This window comes from Palaemon carinicauda, chromosome 30 (genome assembly GCF_036898095.1).
Source record: "Palaemon carinicauda isolate YSFRI2023 chromosome 30, ASM3689809v2, whole genome shotgun sequence".
NCBI classification, from domain to species: domain Eukaryota; kingdom Metazoa; phylum Arthropoda; class Malacostraca; order Decapoda; family Palaemonidae; genus Palaemon; species Palaemon carinicauda.
Window position 1 is genome coordinate 67,196,925 of NC_090754.1, and position 23,921 is coordinate 67,220,845.

General features: G+C 39.8%; 1 protein-coding gene and 1 long non-coding RNA gene across 7 annotated transcripts in view; one reads left to right on the forward strand and one right to left on the reverse strand.

The window, feature by feature from the left end:
* The window catches only part of LOC137623247 (uncharacterized), a 234,255-nt gene that overhangs the window by 191,978 nt on the left and 18,356 nt on the right, over window positions 1–23,921 (forward strand). Inside the window, exon 3 of the long non-coding RNA XR_011040575.1 lies at window positions 10,637–10,865. This is a non-coding gene — a long non-coding RNA (uncharacterized lncRNA). The remainder of the gene's footprint in view (window positions 1–10,636; window positions 10,866–23,921) is intronic.
* Window positions 10,690–23,921, reverse strand: part of LOC137623244 (echinoderm microtubule-associated protein-like 2) — a 131,856-nt gene continuing 118,624 nt past the window's right edge. For all 6 annotated transcript variants that reach the window (XM_068353991.1, XM_068353992.1, XM_068353990.1 and 3 more), the window contains 3 exons: window positions 20,055–20,142; window positions 19,661–19,887; window positions 10,690–10,839 (listed from right to left, as the gene is read on the reverse strand). In XM_068353991.1, coding sequence (XP_068210092.1) covers window positions 10,690–10,839; window positions 19,661–19,887; window positions 20,055–20,142 — 465 coding nt within the window. The remainder of the gene's footprint in view (window positions 10,840–19,660; window positions 19,888–20,054; window positions 20,143–23,921) is intronic.

Sequence of the window (23,921 nt, forward strand, 5' to 3'; positions counted from 1 at the left end):
AAAAACACTAGGAACACTTATTATATCATGTAGGAAGTAAACGTGAACACTTAGGCATCGAGCCTAGGGTTAGGCTAGTAGGCTAGCATAGGGTTCGGCTACTATCGGCATAATATAACTAATACCTAGCAATGAAGACTGAATAACTAATGATATTTAATTAGTTATGAGACTGGGAAAGCTGTTCTGGCTAACTAGATAAGGTATGCGTTGCGAACAGTGGCGTCGTAACATGACGCCTCCGGTCAGGGCACAGCTCTGCCACAAAACACAAGATTTAAGGGTAAAAAATCGTTACTTTACGGCCAGAGCTTATTTATACAATACAAGAACATGGTACTCAACTTTCCAGAAGAAGGCGAGGCCGAAGGTTGCGACATGGCGATAAAAATCGATCACTGGGAAAAAACCAAACAACGTAGATCGCTACAAGATTTGGAATGAAGAGGACAGCTATGGCTGCCGTTTGTTTACGTCGCGAGGTACCGTAACAGTAACGTAGGAGGATAACTTTGCAACGGCTCCTCAGTTATCTCGCCACCTTTCCCCCTCGAAGCGTAAACGCTATGTGGGGTGCAGATAGCCATGGGGCGTGTCAAAGCATACGTCCCCTGTTGATATACGATATCCTAAAGGGAAACCTTTAGGGTACTCGCGCCAGAAGTTAGAATTCTGTGAAACCTTTGGTTTAATTCTCTGGGAATATCCACTGTAGATGTATATACTCTCAGGAAGCTACTAAAGGAACCTTCCATCAGGACGTCATGGCTTGAGCCCAAAAAAATGAGTATACGATTGTTTATCTCACATGATAAACAAATATGCAATTATTCATATTTTAATCATTATAGCTTAGGATAGTAAGCTAGAAAGAAATAGAGAAAGACACATACTTGTGTATCCCTCCCAGCAAATTGCTGTAACCTCCCTCCAATATTAAAGATAAAGAGTTTCCTCTATCAGGGCAACTCAAAAGAGAAGGGTTCTAACCCGTAGGGATAGAAAAGTGTACATTGCCACTAACCCTAATAATTATTTAATATTGTGGGGTAAGTATTAACTGATTTCCAATTAGAGTATTGAAGGAATTCTATTCTTTCAATATAGGTCCGGTCTCGGCAAAAGGCTGTACAAGGGTACACAAGGTATGTTAGAAATTAACTACTGTTTAATAATACTATAGTTTTCTGTTTGCAGTATATACTATACAGACAGCCCCCAACTAACGAACACAATAGGGACCGAGAGTCTGTTCGTAATGCGGATTGTTCATAAGTCGTTAGTGTTAAATTTTGATCTAGGGTAAGCGTAACCTAACTCAGATGTCTACGATTTTCAGCCGTAGAAGTCAACAAATAGCCCCATTTCATATAAAATAGGTTATTACAAATATTTTACTTTATCATATTACAGTAGTCTGTTTAATACTGTAAAGTTCAGTACAGTATGTTGTTTTATTATCCTGTACTGCACACTACATAATAGAAACTTGCACAAACAATCGGCCATACATATGCACTGCATTTCTGAATCAGCTGACTTGAAGTAAAATCGTAGTTAATATAGTGTATTGTACATTTAGTACAGTACAGTACTGTACATTAATTCCTTTTTAAATAAATGTACTGAAAGCTATTTTATTGTTCCATTACCCATTTTTTTTTGCTAGAAACTTACATAAACAAGTGGCCATTTGCATTATGTACTGTACTGTAATGTTTACCTTTTCACGCTGATCAAATCAGCTGACTTGTACCGTACTGTATTTACTGTATGTAACAGTACTGTGCATTTAACTGCTTCATGGTTGTTTTGGTATTGTTAAATTAAATGCAGAAGGTTAGTTTACTGAATTGTTTTATTTTAATTTTGACCGACAGAATCATCGGGCGGCGGCCATTTGCATGGGTTGTACCATGTACGGGTATCATGACCGACGGAATCAGCTGGCGGCGGCCATTTGCATGGGTTGTACTGTAGGCTGTCCATAACGGATGACGTCGGCTGATGCGCGATGTACAACCTGTGAATAATTATGCATTAGCGTACTGTAGAGTAATTCTTTTTAATTAATACTGCTTGGTACAGTACAGTAGATATGGAGACTTTTTGTAAACCTCTCAACATTGGGGTCCTGGCTCTCAAAAATGGATAAAGCTTCCTCAATTTTTGAGAAAGCTTCAGCTAATAATTTGGTATCAAATTTCTTGACGGGAGGTGGCTCCCCTTCGCTGTTTTCATTATCTTCCTGATGTTGCATCTCCTCCAACTCATCAAGTCCTCATTGCTGAATTCTTCTCCATGAGACTCGAGAAGTTCATGAAAATCTTCCTCCTCCAGGTCCAGCTCAAGTTTCTTACTGAGGTCCACAAGATTATTTAAAATTTTCTGGCTTTCGTCATCTTGGTCGAAGCCGGTAAAATCATTAACAAACTGTGGAGTAAGGTACTTCCACATGCCATTCAAGTTAGATTTTTGAACTTCCCGCCATGAAGCATGAATATTTTTTACACAGTCGTAAATATTGTACAACTTCCAGAAGTCTTTGAGAGTTTGGTTGGAGGTTTCATCGTCGACTGCCTTCAGTGCCTGCCTATAGGTACGCCGCGTATAATATTTTTAAAAATTGGCTATGACCCCTTGGTCCAAGGGTTGAAGAAGAGAGGTGGTATTTGGGGGCAAATAAATTACGTGAACATCTGGGTGGAAGTCATCTAAGTGAGGAGGATGACCAAGGGCATTATCTAAGACTAAAAGAATCTTAAAAGGTATGTTATTTTCATGGCAATACAATTTAACTTCGGGAATAAAATGAAGGTTAAACCAATCTTGAAAAATAGCAAGAGTAACCCAGGCCTTAAGGTTGGACATCCAGATGACAGGAAGAGTGCTTTTATTAATATTCTTGAAAGCCCGAGGATTTGCTGCACGATACACCACCCAACATTAACGTTAGCCTATCCTTTGCAGCTTTGTAACCCGGCATGCTCTTCTCCTCGCGACTGATGTACATTCTCGATGGCATTTTTTTCCAAAAAAGGCCAGTCTCGTCAACATTGAATATTTGCTGCGGAATTTATCCTTCATTGTCTATTATACTTTTCAAGTAAACTGGAAACTCTTCAGCAGCCTTCTTGTCCGCACTTGCTGCCACACCAGTAATGCCTACGTTATGTAAATTAGCCCGGTTTTTTAATCTATTAAACCAACCATGGCTTGCTACAAAAGACTCACCAGCTGCCTCCTCACCTGCCTTAGCCTTCACATCTTCGTAAAGGCTTCTAGCCTTTTCTTGTATGAGCATCAGAGATAGAGGTACCCTCCTATGTTTCTGATGTTCGATCCACATGGCGAGGAGTTTTTCCATCTCATCCATACACTTTCCTCTTTTCTTGGAAATAATGGTCGAAGCCATTGGTACCACACTTTTCACGTGTTCCATAATACGGTCCTTGCTCTTATAAATCGTGCCAACTGTTGACCGATTTAATTTATAGGCACCCGCAACATTTGCCATCTTCTCGCCACGATCTAGCTTCTTGAGGATGGCTACTTTCATTTCCATTGAAATTGCTTGCCTCTTCTTTACACTACCACTATCACCACTAAGCTTGCGCTTCATTGCACTACCACTAGCAATCTGCTTATCAGCCATAGTTAATGTTTACTGTAATACGTAATTTACGAAAATAAGGCAAAAATACAGCGGGAGTAATACACGGGAACAGCTACGACGATCTCGATAGTGAACACAATGTGTTTTGAACAAAGCGGCCCGAAACAAGTCGGGAGTGGTGCTAATTTCAAAATTTAAACTTGCGATGAAATCTACAGATGTTTACGAACATGTTTGGACTTCCATCAATTTGTGTTCGTATATCCGGATGTTTGTAACATGGATGTTCGTATCTTGGGGAGCGTCTGTATTGCAAATATACTGGCTACTGTATAATCATATACTGTAGTTCAGCCGGTGTGTTGCCAGCATGACTAACACCTGGGGCACAGTCCGGCCGGCATGTCGCCGACTGGACTAGAAAAAAGGAAAGACAAATACTTACGTATCCCGCCCAGCCAATTGCTGTGACCTTCCCTTCCAATATTAAGACTATAGAGATTTCTGATCAGGGAAACTCAAAGAGAAGGGTTGTAACCTTTAGGGATAGAGAAGTGTACTACCACTGATCCTTTTAAAATATTTGATATTGTAGGGTAAGTTGTAAACTGATTTCTAAACACAGTATTGAAGGAATTCTATTCTTTCACTATAGGATTGGTCTCAGCAAAAGACTGGGCAAGGATACACAAGATATGTTGGAAAATAACTACTGTACAATATATACAATAGTTTTCTATCTGCAGTATATACACTACTGCAAATAAACTGGCTACTGTATAATCATATACTGTAGTTCAGCCGGCATATTGCCGGCAGAGCTAGTCCCTGCCAGCACATAGCCGGCTGGTTAGTACCCGGCGGCACTGGTACAATCGGCATGCCGTCGATTGAGTAAGTACCTGACGGCACCGGCCCGGCCGGCATGCTGCCGGTTGGGTTAGTACCTGACGGCACTAGCTGATAGAGAGAGAGAAAGCGTGGAGTGAAGGACTGCCTTATTACAATGTATGTTTACACTAAATAAGGATGTAAGTACTGTATATAAACTTACTGCCCTCCTCCAGAAAGAAGGTTCAAATGGAAGGGGAGAATGCATCATTCAGGCTTCCATCCAGCCGCAAAGACCGTTGCCGGCATTGCCGGTTACAGGTCTGTGGATGGCAGTCCAAGGGAGGACTGAAGAACCTTCAGCGGCAGAGGGGTCTCCCACCGGCAGCTGCCATAGCCGGCACAACCTTCCCGGATCCTTATGTCCGTAAGGGAAAGACTGAGTGGCAAAACAGCTGCTATGTAGGAGCCCGGCCGGCCCCGCAACCCACCGGCAAGCGGTGAGATTGCAGGAGGACGGTCACAAGGAATGCGATGTCTAAGTCATCGCTAAAGGACAGAGGGGGCAGGGAAAAGGATCCTGTATAGTGTGGAAGGCGGCGGCAAGGTTGCTGCTGCTGCCACACAAGGAAGAAACTGTTTTGATATCGGCGCCATCCTAGGCGGCAGAAGAATATCTATTCTTCAGCCTATGGTCTGCCGAAATGGTGTTAGGATTGCCGCCGCCTCTTAACACAGGAGAAACATCGTTTCGGTGTCGGCGCCGTCCTAGGTGGCAGAAGAATGTCTATTTTTCTGCTTAGGGTCTGCCAACACAGGACTAGTCTTCTAGACCGCAGGGAGAAGGTGGCAGCATCATACTTAGCCTCCTATGCCGGCGGCTAAGCCGGCAGGGGAGTGACTACTCACCCTGTAGCTCTGCCACCGGCAGAAGGACTGAATACTCTAAGATTCTGTCGAAAACCAAAGCCGGGCTCTCGCCGGCAAAGGTGGGAGACAGAAAAACCCTAGCCTAGTCAAGCTGGAGTAAACTACTCTATAGCAAGATCAGAAAGGGTTACGGCACTCAGAGGGAAGGAGGGATTACCCTTAAATCTCCACAGGAGACAAGTATCAAGTTATATAATTCTAGGAGATGTACTATCTCCCATTGAATCAATAAAACGATACTATAGGGTAACCGGGGATAATGTCTGGAAGTATACTACATCGCCTAGGCTAGGTAGCTTAGGCAAGGCAAGATCTTGGTTACCTAAATCGCCGAAACACTAACGTATACGATCGACAAAAGGAAGAGGAAATTATGCATGACATAAATATCTTTACTAGTATAATTGTGCCTAAATAGCTTTCATAAATTATTAATGGTATAACAACCGGGAATCATTCTGCTAACTAAATAACATATGCATAATGAACGATAGCGCCTCCTGTGACAGGCCTAGCTCCTAAACACAATAAATTACTCTAATTTCACTGTGAAGCAGGAACTAAAAATTATACACTGTAAAGAATCAACACTCAACTTTCCAGAGGCAAAAGAAGCTGGAAATTGCATAATAAATCCTCACAAAATCGATCAAAACGGTAGATCAACAGGGAATACCGTGCGAATTCGCTACAAAAATAGGAATAACCGCCATCTTGGATATGGCGCCATCTAGATACTCGATAGTAGTATGGTATAAAGGGTAACCTTGATAACGGCTCTTCTTCTATTTTTGCCACTCTTCCCCCTCGAGGCGAAAACGCTATTCGGGGTGAAGATTGCTATGTGTCGTATCAAGATATACGTCCCCTGATTTATGCGATATCCTTAAGAGAAATTTTAAGGATATTCGCGCCAGTAGTTAGAATTCTGGAGACCTAAAGGTAATTTCTCTAGGAATATCACTGTAGTCAAATATCTCTTAGGAAGTTACTAATAGGAACCTTCCATCAGGACGACATGGCTTGAGCCCAAAAATAATAATGTAATAATACTCCAAGACCTTCTATTTGCAACTGAAAGAAAACCCTTTCTTTATCATTATATATGACATAATATCAATATCCTTGTAATTGGTACAAAAGCTGTGAAAACTAGCTCTATTTTACTTAAGATGTCTCCCCCCAAATGCTCAACTCTCTACATGGTAAAATTATGAATAAGGGCCATAGACTTGACGGTGAAAGGGGCTAGAACCCTTGGATATCATAGCCTAGGCTTATTCACTATTTCCTTATGTTTATAGTAGCTAAGTGGAAATGCTCCCGACTTGCTTTTTTATAGGTCTGAAGTTCAATCCCCACTCACTGTGTGAAAGTTAGTGGGAGGGGGTCGTTTAGGTATATCTCTATGTGGCGAGTCATTAGCTGCCCATTGCCTAGTGATATGGTTAATCTTGAACACTGTAACAAGCTCATTGACCGCCTCCTTGCTGTGCACAAGTGACCTTTGGATGTATCCACATCTCTACTGAACTATTACTTTGGTTAATAGAAAGGCATTTATCATTTCAAAATTGAACTTATTTTCCATAAAAATTAAAATAAATAGGAAATTATTAAGCATACCAATGAGTGTGAAGTGAAATTTTATATTTTCTAGAAACATTAGCCATAAACATTGCAGGGTGTTGAAAAGCATCTTGCAATGTGATGTAGAAATATCATCTCTGAAGTCCGAAAAAAATAAAGTAGTTTACTGAATAGAAAATCAATTTCATAAAATCATGAAAAAATCACGAAAAATTATGAAATGGCTGTATTTGTACACAATCCTGAAATACCCAAGTAGCAGTCATATAAGTTGCGTCCAGACAGTATGATATTCTTTTGTGCTCAGAAACTTTGGTTTCTAATATGAGGCACTCCTCTGAGCTCCTTACAAGTGGTTTTAAGAAGCCAATAATGTTGAAACATGATGCCATCCCTACGGCCAGGGGAATGGCAGTGTATATTAGGACCGAGTACCCTGCTTCTCATAAGTCCTGCTATCAATGTGGATGTCATGAGATTCAGGTAATAAAAGTTTGTGGCAGGCATAACAACTTTTATTTGTGTTCCATTTACCAGAATCCAGACATGGATGATTCTATCTTCGATTGTCTTCTTACCATTATGGCTAAGATACAAGATGATGATAGAAAGGCTTCTTTTGTCTTTGTTGGTGATTTTAATGCTCATCATAGGGAGTGGTTAAGTTCTATCTCTCCTACCGATTGCCATGGCTTAAGAGCTTTAGACTTTGCCTCTGAATCAGGCTGTGAGCAAATCATAAATGAAGCTACTCACAGGTCTGGTAATTGCTTGGACCTCGTATACACTGACTCCCCTGGCGTTATAACTAGTAAGGTTGGTTCTCCAGTCGGGACATCTAATCATGCCTTGATTTCATTAGTAGTGAAGATTGAGCAGCCTGTCCCTGATATATCATACTCTTGTAAAATTTATATGAAATCCCATGCAAACTGGAATGGGATTTTGCATGATCTTTTGTGCTTGAATTGGTCACAATTATATATAGTAGTGTAGATCCTGTTGTCCCTTTGAATGAGAATCTAGTCAACATAATTGGAGCATGTGATGTCCTTCTTACAATCTCCATTGCTGTACAGAAATCCCTCGATTGTGGTCAGGAAGTTCGTATGATTGGCCTTGATTTTAGTGCTGCCTTTGACCGTGTTAATCATGAGGCCCTTGTTTTCAAACTTAAACAGTTGGGAGTGGGTGGGTCGTTTCTTAGCATTGTTATTGATTTTTTAAGTAATAGATCTTAAAGTTGTTGTTGATGGGCACCATGGTGAGTACAGGAATGTGATATCCGGTGTTCCACAAGGTAGTGTTCTTGGCCCATTAGTTTTCATACTATATACACATGACATGTGGTTTGGCCTCGAAAACAAGCTTGTTGCATATGCAGATGATGCTACTCTCTTTGCATCAATTCCATCCCCTAAATGTAGATCTGGGGTTGGTGAATCCCTTAATAGAGATTTAGCTAAAATTAGTGCATGGTACAAATTATGGGGTATGAAGTTGAATCCTAATAAAACTCAAAGTATGATTGTAAGTAGGTCAAGGACGGTGGCTCCTCAACATCCGGATCTCAGTATTGATAATGTTTCTTTAAATTTGTATGATTCTTTTAAAATTTTAGGTGTGATTCTCGACAGCAAATTTACTTTTGAGAAACACATTAGGTCTGTGTCTTCTTCAATTGCACAAAAAATTGGCTTATTGAGAAAGTCTTACAAGATGTTTGGTCATCAAACCGTTCTGAAGAAGTGTTTTAATTCTTTCATTCTACCTTGTTTTGAGTATTGTTCTCCTATCTGGTCTTCAGCTTCTGATTCTCATCTTAATTTCTTGGACATAAACTTACGGTCTATTAAATTTCTTACTCCTGATCTAGATATTAATCTTTGGCACAGTCATTCAATTAATTCATTATGCATAACTCTGACCATCCTTTACATTCAGATCTCCCTGGAAAATTCTATCCTGTTCGTAATACTAGGCAGGCAGTTAATTCTAATAGCGAGGCCTTCTCCATCATGAGGCTCAGTACACAGTATTCTAGAAGTTTTATTCCAGCTGTTACCAAGTTGTGGAATGATCTTCTAATCGGGTAGTTGAATCAGTAGAACTTCAAAAGTTCAAAGTTGGAGCAAATTTTTTTATGTTGACCAAGCTGACATGAGTCTTTTTATAGTTTATACATGACATATCTGTTTTTGACGTTGTTAATTGTTTGTATGGGACATGTCTGTTTTGACGTTGTTACTGTTTTTAGAATGATTTATTGTTAATTCATTCTCATCATTTATTTATTTCCTTTCCTCACTGGGCTATTTTTCCCTGTTGAAGCACCTGGGCTTGTAGCATCTTGCTTTTCCAACTAGGGTTGTAGCTTGGCTAGTAATAATAATAATAATATAGGGGAATAAGCTGTTTAGTTTCTTCTAAATGATTGCTCATAGTTGCTTATGCACTGAGTAGTCCCCAACTTTAGAATTAATATGACTAGGGATCATGATTTTGATTTGCCATATTTTGTCACATGGTTTATTACATTCCATTTATTTTTTCCCATGAACTTAAAATTAAGATAATATATAATATACAAAAAATTCATGAATAAGAAAAAAAAAGATTTTTAAGAGTAATATATTTATTTCAAACTTTGGCTCATGGAGAAAAGGATGCAATATGTACAAAGTTTAACATAAACTAAAACAGAATTTACACATTAATGGAAGAATTTTTTTTTATTAAGCTACTACTTATATTGTGCATGTATAAGGAAAAAAATTATTTTATAGTGTCAAAAAGTTGAAAATTTTAAAATTGCCCATGCATTTCATATGATTTAACTAAGGTTAATAATACAAGTAATGGTGAAAATTTATGAAAGAAATGAGATGATATCCAATCTATACAAACTCATAATGAATGTGTGCCATTACACGTCGGTGAAAATGAATCATCCGGTGATTGGTGATATTGTAGTCGTATCTTATGTTATATAATTCAAGAAAAATATATACTTTATTTACCTCTTCATTCTTCTTAATCACAATAAAAATTGGCAGGATAAAAACTCCTAATTATTACAAAAAGTCTGAATTGTGTTGTTAAATGATTTACAGCACAAATCCATGATGTATTATTAATTTATGAAGTTGTATTGAAAATATAAAAGTACTGTACTTGAATCTTCCTACAAAATCATCACCTACCACAGAAACGTTAATTAGGGATTAGTATAAAGGAAAACATTAAATATATTTCAGATCATATATGAAAGAAGCACAGATCTAAAAAAAATACATCTCTGCAATTAAAGTTTCAATTATCAGTAGCACTTCACATATACCAACAGACAACAATTTAAAATACTAGATGAAATACTATTTAGTTAAGTTTATATATGTATGTACAGTTACTTGTGCTTCTGGAAAGAAAAAAATTATGACAATTCTTTACCTCACCAATTATATTAGGAAGACTAAATGACAAGACTAACAGTGTGACATGTACAGTATATAAAATTCAACTTGGTAGACAATTCAGATTTATAAGCATTTATTTCATGCTGCCCTATACCGTACACTTTACATTCACAACCGCAGACTTCTTTTTGATCATTTTAATTTGAGTTGTTAAAATATATATAATTTAATAACATCTCCCTAAATTTTCAAGGCATCAGAAATGGAAAAAGATGTTATTTTCTTCAACCTCGTCTCCTGTCTCCTTCAACGATGCGAGGAGGAGGAGTTGGAAGAAACCATCCACTGCATAATTGCTGTATCTCTGCCGCCAGTAGAAATCAATCGTGAATCATCTTGCAAGAAACCTACTGCTGTTACATGACTACTGTGGCCACCGTATTCAAGACATCGAGCCTGAAAATTTATTTGAATACAATTGGGTAATGAATATTTTACATTAAAATCATTGATATAGTCTGTATAAAATAAATGTTAAAAGTAGTTTCTATTTTTCCCAGATATACAAGCCTGAGTACTTTAATTAGGGGGAAACATTCACAGCATGAGTTGGAACAGCTGTTGAAATCTTTTTAACCCTAGTTTACGACAGATGTGAGTGGGGGTGGGGAGATGCCTTGCCCCTCCACCTGTTGGAAGATCTTTGCTTTTGACCCTATGTCTCAGGATCGAGAAGGTGGGTTGCAGAGGGAAATTTAAAAGACTCAGGGTTTTATAGCTATGAAAAATACAAATTTCTTTTAATTTTGTTTCTATTTGTTCCTATGAGTATATAAACCTTTTGTCCTTCAAGTAAGGAGACTCGCTGCTTGGTGGGTTGAAAGCCACCCCCGCCCCCAACCAGCTCTCTTTCTTCCCTGGAAATGTCAAACTACCTGGTCCTGTAAGGGAACAAAGGAGAGGACTACAGCAACCTCCTATCTATCTCTCATAGGGATAAGACCGATGGGGCCTGGTCTGTCCAAGATGAATTATACATGGTCAACTGAGGAACACTTTACCCCTTAGGGGATATCAGTCTGCAATAATATACCTAAAGTCTGAAGAGCAATGGGTTGGTATAAAATTCCACCATCGTTAGGAAGGGGGATACTTCTTTTAAATACATTAATGGAACTCAAAAGTATAACTTACCAGCATCAAATCAGATCTAGCATGTAAGTTTTTGACCGCTTTGTCCCCAGGAGAGGACCAAAAAATGAATGACAGTATCCAGTCATTCTAACTTTCATTCCAAACCTACATCTACATGTTACCATAGACAAGATGCTTCCTGTCCTGTGTGGGAACTTGGCTGGCAACACAACTACTAGAGCAGCTACCAAAGGAATAAAAACAAATTACAGTAGAAAAGGTTTTAACCTGATGCAGAATCACGTGAAGATCATACGAAATGAATACCTCAGCCAAAGAGAATCTAGAGTTGCAAACAAATCGAAGGAGAAACTTTTTTTCTGACTTTTGTGTATGACTTGAGCACATCGCTGAAGAGGTGGACGTCTTTCCTCGGAATTCATCAGTGTGTGAGGGCACTCGAGTCTGCTTTAGATGAAAATACCCCGTAGGAGTTAGGGATGAAGAATTCAGAAACTAGTCTCTCTCTCAATGCAACAGCCCACTACTGGAGGTGATCAACACATGTCTTCATATGAAACTGCCAGCAAGACTCCTTAAGCTATTTGAACCCCACCCTCAACATACAAGAAACTGAAAGGACAGGTAAAGGTTTATGCTCAACCCCAGGGCCCAAACCAGTCAGTTTCTGCTAGTGTTGTGCACTTACACATAGGTCCTTCTTAAGCATACATACCTAGCCATGGATGGAAAGCAACTGCATGAACTGTGGTTACTGAGGTCATTGGGCCAGGACATCAAAGTGCCCTGCCAGTGCAGAGTTTGTAATTGTGTGGGGCATTATGATAAATGTTTTCAACTAAAGAAGAAAGCTGACACACAGAGTGGTTCCTCAAGAGAAAATTCTACACAATCTTCAAGTAAATTGCAGGCAATAAAGAAGTCCAACGGTCATCGAGTTGAAGACTAGCAAGCCCTTGCCTAAACCTGAAGTTACACCCCAGATTCAGATGTTATCCAATACAGATGCCAAAGTCTCAGTTGTTGGATCCCAGCACATTGAACTACTAAAGATTCCTAGGAATTGTTTGAAGACATTTCATACAACTATAACATTAACCGCAGATGGTTCAGCTATAACTGCTTTAGGTACTTTCCACTCAACTCTTACACTAGGCAAGCTGTCTTTTGCTCTGCACTGCAGTGATACAAGTTGATGATGATGTTCAGACACCCCTGTTGTCTTACACCCACTATAAAGAAATGTCCATCATCTCTTCTGACTTTCTCAAGTTGATATTGGAAGTCAGTTATGTGAATAGATACAAATTGCCCATTTTGTCTACTCCATGCCCTGCCAAGGAAAGAATTTTTTTCTATGGGAATTGAAGGATGTTCTGGCTACCAAATAGGATCTCTAAGCTTCACAACTTCAACCAATGACTGGTCTCCCTGTATAGATTTGTCTTAAGAGTGATGCAGTGCCCTTTGCTCTTCACACAGCTTATCATATACCCTTTGCTTTGCTCAACCAGGTCAAGGAAGAACTCATCAAAGGTTACCCAAGGAATCATAAAACCTACCGGTGGAAAACTTTCGGTATGGTGCCCTCTCCTCACAGTAACTAAAGACTTCGGTGTCTGTATCACTGTTGCCCTTGCCAAGTTGAATAGTAATGTTTCCCAACAAACCCACCTTTCTCCAACTCGATTTACTGCCACCCATAGTGTTAACTCAAAGGCCAGGTATTTTACTATAGCAGAGATGCATGCTGAAGAGGGTCGGCACTTGATACCCTTCATTACACCATTTGGCTGTTCAAACACTGTAGAGGTCCAAAGGGCTTTGCAGCTACAGCGGACACCTTCTGCCTCCAAGGTGATATGGGCCTTCAAGGTATGTAGTACTGTATTTTCTCAAGGTTGTGAAGATTTTGCAACGTTGCCAAATAAGGTTTCGGTACCCTTCTGAACTAGATTCATGTTATTTCTTTCTGACACATGCCTACAACGAATCAATGAGATGCATCTCAGATGCCAAAAATTCAGGATTATTCTCAACAGAGACAAGTTTGAGGCTGCTAAATCCAACGTATCCTTTGGATAGCTCTTAGGAAAGGGTATAGGGCCTGTATCCAGGCAAGTTAATGCAATGCGTGACTTTCCTACTCCACCAACTTGACTGACCATAGATTAATCATGGGCTTCGTGAACCAGTTGGCCGAGCTCTCCCCAAGATTGCTACTATAGATTAGCCCTACATCCCCTAATAAGCCCTAAGAGAGCATTTGTTTGTACGCTAGATCATTGCGCGGCATTTTGTGGTCAAAGGCGCTCTCCAGTCCTTACCTTTTTTGATCCAGCATTTTAAGTTGTCCTCCAGACTAATGCCTCTCGCCTTTATGGTATCAGATATCCTTCATGGTAATGGTCTGGGCTATGTCTAAGTGTTGCTTGTACATTGCTGCCTCAGGAGATTTTCACTGAACAGGAGAGCCACAACTCCCTTAGGTCCAGGAACCTGTCTGGCCACCATGCGCTACACATGTGAAACTGGTGCCCTTTGCTTTCCAGAGTTTGTTCAGGAACTGCCACAGCAGACTGAAAGGCAGGTAAGGTGCCTACTGGTGCTGGAAGGTGTTCTCCATGACAGCTGCTGGGTCTAGGACTGGCGAACAGAACAGAACGCGCTTCGCATTGAGCCTCATTGCAAAGAGTTCCAGGGAGAGAAACCATTTGGGATAACAGTTTACTTGCCATGGCCGGGTGTTGGGATTATTCCGTACATATCACGTAGCCTCTCTTGTTGAGTCTATCATCCATAGTGTTTCTTTTTCCTGTAATGAACCTCTCCGGCAGAGATGTCACCAGGCCTGCAGCCCATATTAGGATTCCTCCGTCAGGTTGCAGAGTGGACGAGCCTTGAGGCCCCCTTGTTTCTTGACTTCGGCCACCACCGTGGTGTTGCTGCACACTAGGGCTACTGCCCTTCCTGCGACCATACTTCAAAAGGACTAAAGTACCTTCTGGACTGCATGAAGGTCCAGCTCATTGATATGAGGAGACCTCTCCTGACCTGGACTCCTCCTCAGATGCATCTGTGAACTACAGGAGTTCTGGAGGCAGGTCCCATAGTGAGATTCCCTTGAGGGGGTTGCTTTGGTCTGTCAACCATTGGAGTGCCTCCCTGGATGACTAGGACAGGGCAACCTGCTGAAGACGTTTCCTGACGGACATCTCTATCTGTTGCAGATGTTCTGTTGGACTGGCCAGAGCTTGATCGTGTGTCAAGGGATCAACTTCTCCTGGAAGACTGGGTGCCCCAATAGATGCTGTCAGTCCCAAGGGATGCCAAATTCCCCTGTAGAAATGGACGGGCGACTGCATCCAACTAACGGAGCCAATCGAGCCGCTCTCCCATCGAGAAGACCCTGGCTACCACCATACAAAACTCCATTCCCAGGTACACAGTCTTTATCGAGGGGGACATCTGGGATTTCTGCCTGTTGAACACTAACCCCCAGCTCCTTGCAGAACTTCAAGAACTTGTGCCTCTTCTTCAACCAGGCCTCCCTTGAGGAGGAAATTAGCAACCAGTCATCCAGGAATCACAGGAGTCTGATCCCTTCTTGTGGGCCGACTCTGAAACTAGGGAGAAGACACTGGTGAACAACTGCAGGGCCGTGGACAACCCTGACGCAGAGGATCCGAAAATGAGGGACGTCTTTTCCCCACTTGATTGAAGGAACTTTCTGCTGGATGGGTGTATTGGGACTGGAAATATGCATCCATCAGGTCCTTGGGGTCTCCATCTTGAAGATGGACTTGTGTATGAATTTGGTGAGGGCGGACAGATCTATCACCAGTCTCCAAACCTTGCTGGTCTTCACCACCACAAAAAGGTGGCTGAAATACCCCGGTGACTCTGCTCCTTGATGGCACTTTCCAATAGCCTCTTCTCCATCTCCACCTCCAGGTCCCTCCATCGAAGCTGGTCCTATGGTTGAGTGGAGGAGGGGGGCCTCCTGGTCCCTGATGAGGGAGGGAGAGCAACCTGGAAGGAGACACGGTAGTCTTTCCTCAAGACTTGCACCGTCCAAGGGTTGGCCCTACAATTGGGCCAGTTCTACGAGAGGCAGCCCTATACCCGTGGAGTCTGAAGAGGAGGGATGCCTCTGGTCCTACCTCTTCCTGGGGCAGCGACTTATGGGGATAGCAGTTGGCAGCGGGTCTCGGGCAAACCGGGGTGACGCCTGAGGAGGAGACTACCCTCTCAATGGTGGTTCAGAGGGCAGCTTAGGCAGGTAAGTAGGCCTAGGGTGCGAGTTCCTGGGGCAACGGGCACCCTCGGATGCTAGGGCTACTGCTTCATCTGGAGAAGGAGAGCGACTTATTTCCGGAGGAGGGGAGGTTGCGGCTTGCTCCGTGGATTACGGGGCTCAATCAAAGGAGGGTGGGCTCCAGCGAGCTCCCGGGAGACTGAAAGGTAGTGGCCCCATTCCACCCTGGAGGGGGAGGAAGTGGCTCGCACCATGAGACCCGCGGCACAGCTAGTGGGACTGTAAGGAGCTCTTCAGCTCTACAATGGCCTGGTCCAGGCTGGAAAAGTTTTGAAAAGTGACCTACGACCCTGGACAGGCTCACTAGCAGCCAGACTTCTCGTAGATGCCCAAACAAATCTCAACCGCTGAGGAGCCCTTCAAGGCAGGGGGAGGTGCGGGTTGCCAAACCATTGTGCCGTCAGATGAAGGCGATGATTCTGTGAAAGGCTGAAGACTCCTCCGGCAAAAATAAGCGGCCCTACCCGTTGTAGCTCTTTGGCCCGGCCAGGCCGTGTTGTAGTGGAGCTCTCCGTAGCGGGCAGAGCCGAGACGTTGAGAGCCATGTCGTAGGTACCAGTGTGAACTTCTTCCAGGGTCCAGCAGCCACGAGAGGGGGAGTAGCGATGCTCACTGTAGCGGGCAAAGCCGAGGCAACAATAGCAGTGTCGTAACTCCTTCTGGGCTCCGGTTGTCACAAGAGGAGGAGTGGAGCCCATAGTAGCAGGCAGAGCTGAGGCGGCGGGAGCAGGACGGAGGCCTCCATGGCTGCACCAGCATCTTCGGCTCTTGGTGTGTAGGTGAAGACTGCCTCTGACTGTCCATCTGTGAGCCTAACCCCAGGATGCGACGTGGACTGCTAGGGGGAGGACGACATGAAATAAAGGCTACATGGGACACCTCCTCTTCCTGTAACAGTCCTCCATCTCCTATTGAGGTGATAATTCCAACCCCAACGACAAGTCGTATCTCTGTCCCTCTGCAGGTGATAACTTCTCGGAAGGCAGCCAGAGCGGCTGCACGTCCCTCTCAGGGGGACCAGAAGCGCACGCGGGGAATATCTGACCAAGCACCCAGTGCCAGTCCAAGGAAATCAGGACATTTCCGTGAAGCGAAGGAGATCTCGAGGTGGCTAGGACAGTTGACATGGTCCAATGACAACACTGTCTGTGATGGTGCCAGGGTGAGTGAAAACAGAGTTACTCTGTTCTCTTTTCGATACCTGCACCCTCAGAATGCATGGTAGTGACCATGAGGGGCCAGTCTACAACCCCTAAGGCAGTTCCCCTATCCATGGAGGGTGGCACATACTGCTAGGATCCAATATCAGGGGATAACTGTAGGAGAGACCCGCCATGCAACTTATTCTCCTCGGGATCGTCTCCTCCCAGAGGGGGGGGGGGGGAATACGCCGTAAAAGCTGTTCTGAAGAGTCTTTCGTGATGCGGAGACGCTGGTGAGCAGCCGCTCCATCTGAAAACATGAGTGAGGGCCCCGGAAACGTCTGTATGCGAGGAGGGTCGTCCAGTAGTGGTGGTGGTGGTGGGGTTTGGCTTCGTCCTACTCCCACTTCATCTCAACAACCTGAGCAGCTCCGTCACATAACAGGAACCACCATGGCAGAAGCCAATGGCACCTTCCGTAGCACAGCATCCTGCACTGGAACATCTGGAATGATTGGTACAGAGACAGAAGAAACTCTGTCTTAGCAACAGGCAGAGACCTGTAACCTTGGCCCCTGCTCTGAGTGGGGACAAACGAAGATTTTGGAGAACTCTGAGGAATGACTTTTTTTCGAAGAACTGTCTTTATCTATTTGTGTTTCTTCCCTCTTTTACTTGCTGGACAAGAAAATGCCATACACTTTCAACTAAGTTCCTGGAAAACTGAGTTGCTGACATTCGGTCTCCATTGACCAAAGAACGTATAAGTATCAACAAAGACCTGGCCATGCTGGGAGCTGCCAGATGTATGCTGCTTAAGAAAGCTGGGGAAGCCTATCAGATTTTTCAGGTCATGACTGGGGTAGATACCTAGGATCTCCTATGAAGTTAATTTGGAGTAAGAAATACGAGGCTGGCATGCGGTTAAGTGTGCTCGGGAAAATTTTAAGAAGCAGGCAGAAACTAGCATCTTTGGACGAGTATTTTAATAAGAGCTGGCACTTGGTTTGTTTCTACCAAAGGCCTAAGAAACGAAAGTGGCAGGGATGAAGAAAATATGTAGTAATTTTTTTTTATTTTAATTCTAAGTTTATCGCAAAGTTAAGTGTTATTATTTCCTGCCATTTGTAGATGTGTTTCCTAAAATTAAGTGCTAATGTTTTCTGTCATTTATAAATCTGTTTTGTAAATTTAAGTGTTTACGTTTTCTGCCACTTGTACGAAAACGTTTTCTGCCGTTTTCATCCTCCTCTACCGGCCCGCACTTCACTCTCTGACATCGCCTCACACCAAAGGTAAGGTTCTACATTTTTGTTACTGTATTTTTACTGTTTGCTCTAATTAATACTTTTTCAGATTATCAATGTAAGTTTATTATTAAATTATCAAAATATAGTATTTTTCATATATTGAGTACTGTTTAGTGGTGCATATCCTTTTTATAATTATTTAATGTGCCGTTTTTCTAGGGTCTGAAATGAATTAGGTTATTTACATGTAAAAGGTGACTCGCTACGCGGATTAAAACTTTTCAAAAGCTCTTACTGAACCAATTAATTTCGTGTTGCGAGGCATCACTGTATAATATTTCATTTGAATTATTCACATTCAATGCAGAGTTGGTCATATGTGCGGTAAGCATGCTTTGTACAGCTCAACCAAATTGACTGGAATGCACAATGTTGTGTTATCAGAACAAGCGCATTTCCATGAAATCTGATTTTAAGCAAGCAGATATAAGGATATAAAGTTAAGTGTAACTTATCCGAGAATACAGCATAAAAAAACATGGATAATTTACCCGAGAACATGGCATAAAACACATGGATAATTTTTAAAGATATTTTGACAAACTATCATTTTATGTATTGTAATAAAAATAATTCTTAGAGTAATTAAATAAATAATTTCTAACAACATTTTTACCACAATTCAATTTTTTGTTGCCTGTATGAAAAACTCATTAGTGCAAAATATGATGTTAAATTACTTGATGATTACACAAATAAAAGAATTAAAGAACAATATCATACAAGCTGATGAAGAACTCGCACTTTATGAAGAATTCTCGTTTTGTCAACACGTATCTGACAGGCAAAAAATGGGCAGTCAGTAACCACCTATTAATGGGTTGATATGAGAATATACATATGAGTAATCATTCCTAGCTACTTTCCTGCCATCTTTTAAGATAAAATACATCCAGTATAAGACTTGGGATGTAACTACGTTATGTAAATATGGTACTGTACATTATGATTCATGGGTTTTGTCATGTATCAATCCCTTGCTTCGTGAAAGGAACTGATGAGCACAAACCAAATTGCTCCACCTGATAAGTATATATGTAAGATAAGACAATGATAACATTTTCAAAGGAAGAAACAACTAGAGCAGCTAATTTCTACACTTTAGAAATGTAAATATGCTATATTCTTGGAGAAAAGAAGTGATTAGTACAAACCAACTTGTTCCATCTAATGTCAATTATGCAAGACAAAATATTGATAAAATTTTCTAAGGAATAAATACTGTGAGGGGCTAATTTCTAAACTAAAACTTTGAATAACAAAATTGAAACATTTGATAACACAACTGTTTATAAATATTAACAGTATGTAAAATTCTGTATCTTTAGGAATAGTATAATAACAGAACTTACTCTTTGGTGACAAGCTGGACTGGCGAACAATTTTATCTTGCCAAAATCATCTCCAGTTGCTAACAAATCAATCTGATTTGCCTTGGCACAAGTATTGATATCTGTTCCATCAGTACCTTCTGGCCAGATACCTAAAGTAGCATAGGTAAGTGTGCAAGATTGGGTGGCCCATTCAACATCCCTCATCTGAGATGTTTGGGCAATTTGACGACAAAGACCAGCATTCCCTGAAAATAACATGGCTGGTTAGTATATAAAATTAATTTCTTTAAAAATCTCAATAGTAGTTACAACAAAGTCAATACTATACAGTTTTTAGTATGTACAAGCTCAACAATGTTATTCAAAATTCTGTATACAGATTTTTAGAAAATTAAAACATAATAGTACTTACAGAAAAGCAGCTCATAGTCGCCAGAATTTGTCTGAAGGAACTGGCTGTCTGTGGACCAATCCAAGTGAGTCACAAAGCTAGAATGACCCTGTTGAAAAATTGGAATTAAGTTCATAACCTAAATAAATGTAGAATAAATATAAACCTGAATTTGTACAATTAAAATTAGTTTGATATGCATCATAATCAATAATAATGGAGAGGGATACACCTGATCCTCCAAATTTGCAGGTTTTTAAACCTGGAGTCTCAATTATCAAATGGTTTTGACATTGAGGATTATAGGATACATAATTATTTATAGAGCTTCCTGTGTTAACCAGCAGGCAATAGAAAACTGCTGCTGCTGCTTCTTCTATTAGCATGGTTTTTTTTCCCATTTGTATGCTATAACCTAGACATTTTTTAAAAAGTACAAAGCGGTCATCTATGCATGAAATATTGAAATAAACCCATCTTCATAATTTTTTTTCTTTTAAACGTCATAGATGAGGACTGATAATTGAGTAAGTAATAAGCACATTAATTTAGAATATGTCTAATTAAATTGTTTACAGGAATAATTTAATTTGATGCTACAAAAAATATATATTGCAGTATGATAGTAAAAAGATATTCCTATATATTTTTGGAATGATTAATAGCCTTAATTTGACCAACTGTGATTTATGGTAATGAACATATATATATATATATAAAAAAAAAAAAAAAAAAAAAAAAAACATTGTAACTTGCAATTTAACATATGTTTCACTGCCTAGCTGTATCAGTTTTCAATCGCTATATCTAAAAAAACCTATATTATGTTACAATAATTTTACTCCTAGAACAAAGTAACGTATGGCAATATCTTCACCAAAATAAATCAATGTTGTAGGATACTGGAATTTAAGATATCTAACCTTAAGACTAGAATTTTTTTTTTTTTTTTTTTTTTTTTTTTTTTTTTTTTTTTTTGCTGTAATGATGTTCATTTATTTAACTCCATGGATACTAAAATTTTATTTCTATAATTAGCCATACTTCTATTCATGATGATGAAGATTGTAACAAAATAGGACAGTTTGAATATTGCTAAGTTTGTATGAATATCAGAAAAGCAGACTACAGGTTGTGTGCTTATGATTGACGGAATTTAAGGGAAGTGTCATTGTTTTGATAACATTACTTTTGAGGAAAGGACTACTGCTGCATGTTTTCACTTAATACTATAGTTATTTAATAATTCAAGTAATATGAGGTGTTCTCTATACAATATGTGGGGATACTATATTTAAATCACTAGTTGCTAAATTGACCCTAATCTAGCCAAAAGTCCCATTCTTGCTGAGCAAAAGACAATTTTAATAAGATTTAATTCACCTAATGTTCATATTTGCTTATCCCTCAAAGCTGTTTAAATATTGACTTATCCTAAATTAAAAATGATCCATTTTCTTTCCTTGAAAAAAGGCCTCTCCATCTAGTACGTAGACATAATCTGGAGGTTGATGGAAACTATTTAGATTCATGTACATCATAGTTCTCAGTTGCTAAAGGCAAAATTCAGATCAATAGCCCCTTGACATTACAAGTCAGTGGAAAGGAAAGAGGGCGGGTTATCAACATCAGGCAAATATAGAAATATATTATTAATATTTAGTTTATTTCTATGAAATTCTCCTGATTTTCATATTACTAGCTCTCACACACTAATGGAGATAGGTTAATGAAGAAGAGAGATAGGGAAATAAAGACCTAGGTTAATAAACTTTATCAATTACCAGTCTCGTCTAGTTCAACAGTAACCTAACATACCAAATAAAACTTTTAATCACTTGATTTTCCAGATTGGATTCTAAACATATTCTTATCATCAAACTATTAAAACTACATACAGTACATAATAAATTTATCCATACCTTCATCTTTCTCACTGAGCAAACTTAATCCAAGTTAAAGCAATTAATTAAACAGTAAATTATTTACCCAATAGTATATCCACCAGACCCCAATCCCATAATTTTCTTAGAAAAAAACAGCTTTGTTTACAAATACAGACTTGGTAAGCCATTGAGCTGTGGCCCAAGATTCTTTCAATATTTTTTTTTTTACAGAAATAAACAAGGTAGCTGCATTTTTACAGAAATAAACAGGTAGCTGTATTACCACTTTATGAATTTGACCTTTGTCTTTCATCTGACTAATCCAGTTCCCAGTGTCTCACAAAACACTTAACTATAAATACCACAGTATTCAAGGAAAAGAGGCCACCCTGGAATTCTAAATTCACAAACCATTTAAGAACTTTTACTCTTAATATTTTAGTCTTGCCTAAATGAAAACCAGTTTTCACAGGAAAAAGAAACCTGTTCTCTAATGTATAAATGCTTTTCCTCTACAAAACAGGAAATAAGAGAAAATAAAGGCTAATTTCTTTTTCTGAACTAAGAATTAGCTCCAAAAGTAAGTAGATATAAAATTATGTTCCCTCCAAAACCTACATTATAAGAACTACTAGTGTTCATTTAGCTGGTGCTCTAAATAAAAAGCAAGTTTGTTACCCCTACTGCTAAAAAGACGACTGTTTCAGCTGTGATATTTAAAGAAAGATCTTCCAAATTCCAAACAGAACCATTTCGTCACCCTCAAACTAACTGCCTAGTCAGTTTTCAGACACTTCTGTATTTTTGCCTAAATTTAATCTCCAATATGTTGCACATCTACCGATATACTGTACTTGCCAATGTCATATCTCGAAAGTAAGCAGTATATAATTACTCAAATTTTCTGCCTATATCACAAGGTGACTTGGGCATTATTATCACTATGTTTAAGTCATTATTTTGACTTGGGCAAAGTTAGAAATATTTCTGGAGTCAAACAATCAGTTCTTAAAAAGCTTGTTCTATAGTATCCATCCCCTTAACATATACTTTATTTTATTGGATATTTTAAAAGTTTTCCATAATTAATCAGCTGTGTGCTGCTGTTGCAAACAAAAGCCATAAGTCATGGGCCATGGCTAAGTTGAGTGTAGTGGCTTCAATTTTGTGTCCTTATTACTTCTATCATTATAGAAAATGTAAGCGATTTAAAAAAAAAAAAAAAAAAAAAAAAAAAAAAAAAAAACCTGTTAAAGGACAAGTGGCATAAATGGAAAATTAATAAAAGTGTTTCCAGCTGCTGAGATGGAACCTCCATGCCAATCTAAATTTGTCTGAACACCAAAACTCATACTCAAAACTGAAGACAACGAAGGCACATCCATAAATTTTGGATGCAGAACACTTGAGCCTTGAACACAAAGAAAGGTATGAACAAGAGGTAAAAAGCACAAGGATCAAGTAAGCAATCATCCTAAGCTTACAATCTACAACTTCCTGATGGATCATCCTATCAAGTCTGCAACCTACTCTTGCTTCAGGTTTTGGTATCCCTGCAATGTTATAGCTAAAGGATAATGAGGATAAACTGACAGCATACACGTCAAGTGACAGCTCATCAGGAACCAATGCATCAGTCCAATATGGTCCCCTATGTGGAAAGAGAGCTAAAGTGCATAATTTTAATTAATTCCTCACAAACTGGTCAAATGCTTTACCCACTGTAGAATAACATTGTTGCTGGAACACACTAACATACAGTGTAAAAGATCTTACATTCTAGGACCACTATGGCAAACTTTCATCGGGAATACAAAATGGATACTGAAAAAAAAGGAGTAAGAGCTATTGAAGTCACCTACTTCAGTAGTAAATTCCATGAAGAAAAGTTGTTTTCATACTCAGAAAAGATAATTGACTTGTGATGTATGTGAATCATTGAAATGTGTCAACATTACTTAGGGAGAGTATGAAAAAAAAAAAAAATATTAAGCTCAAGGGA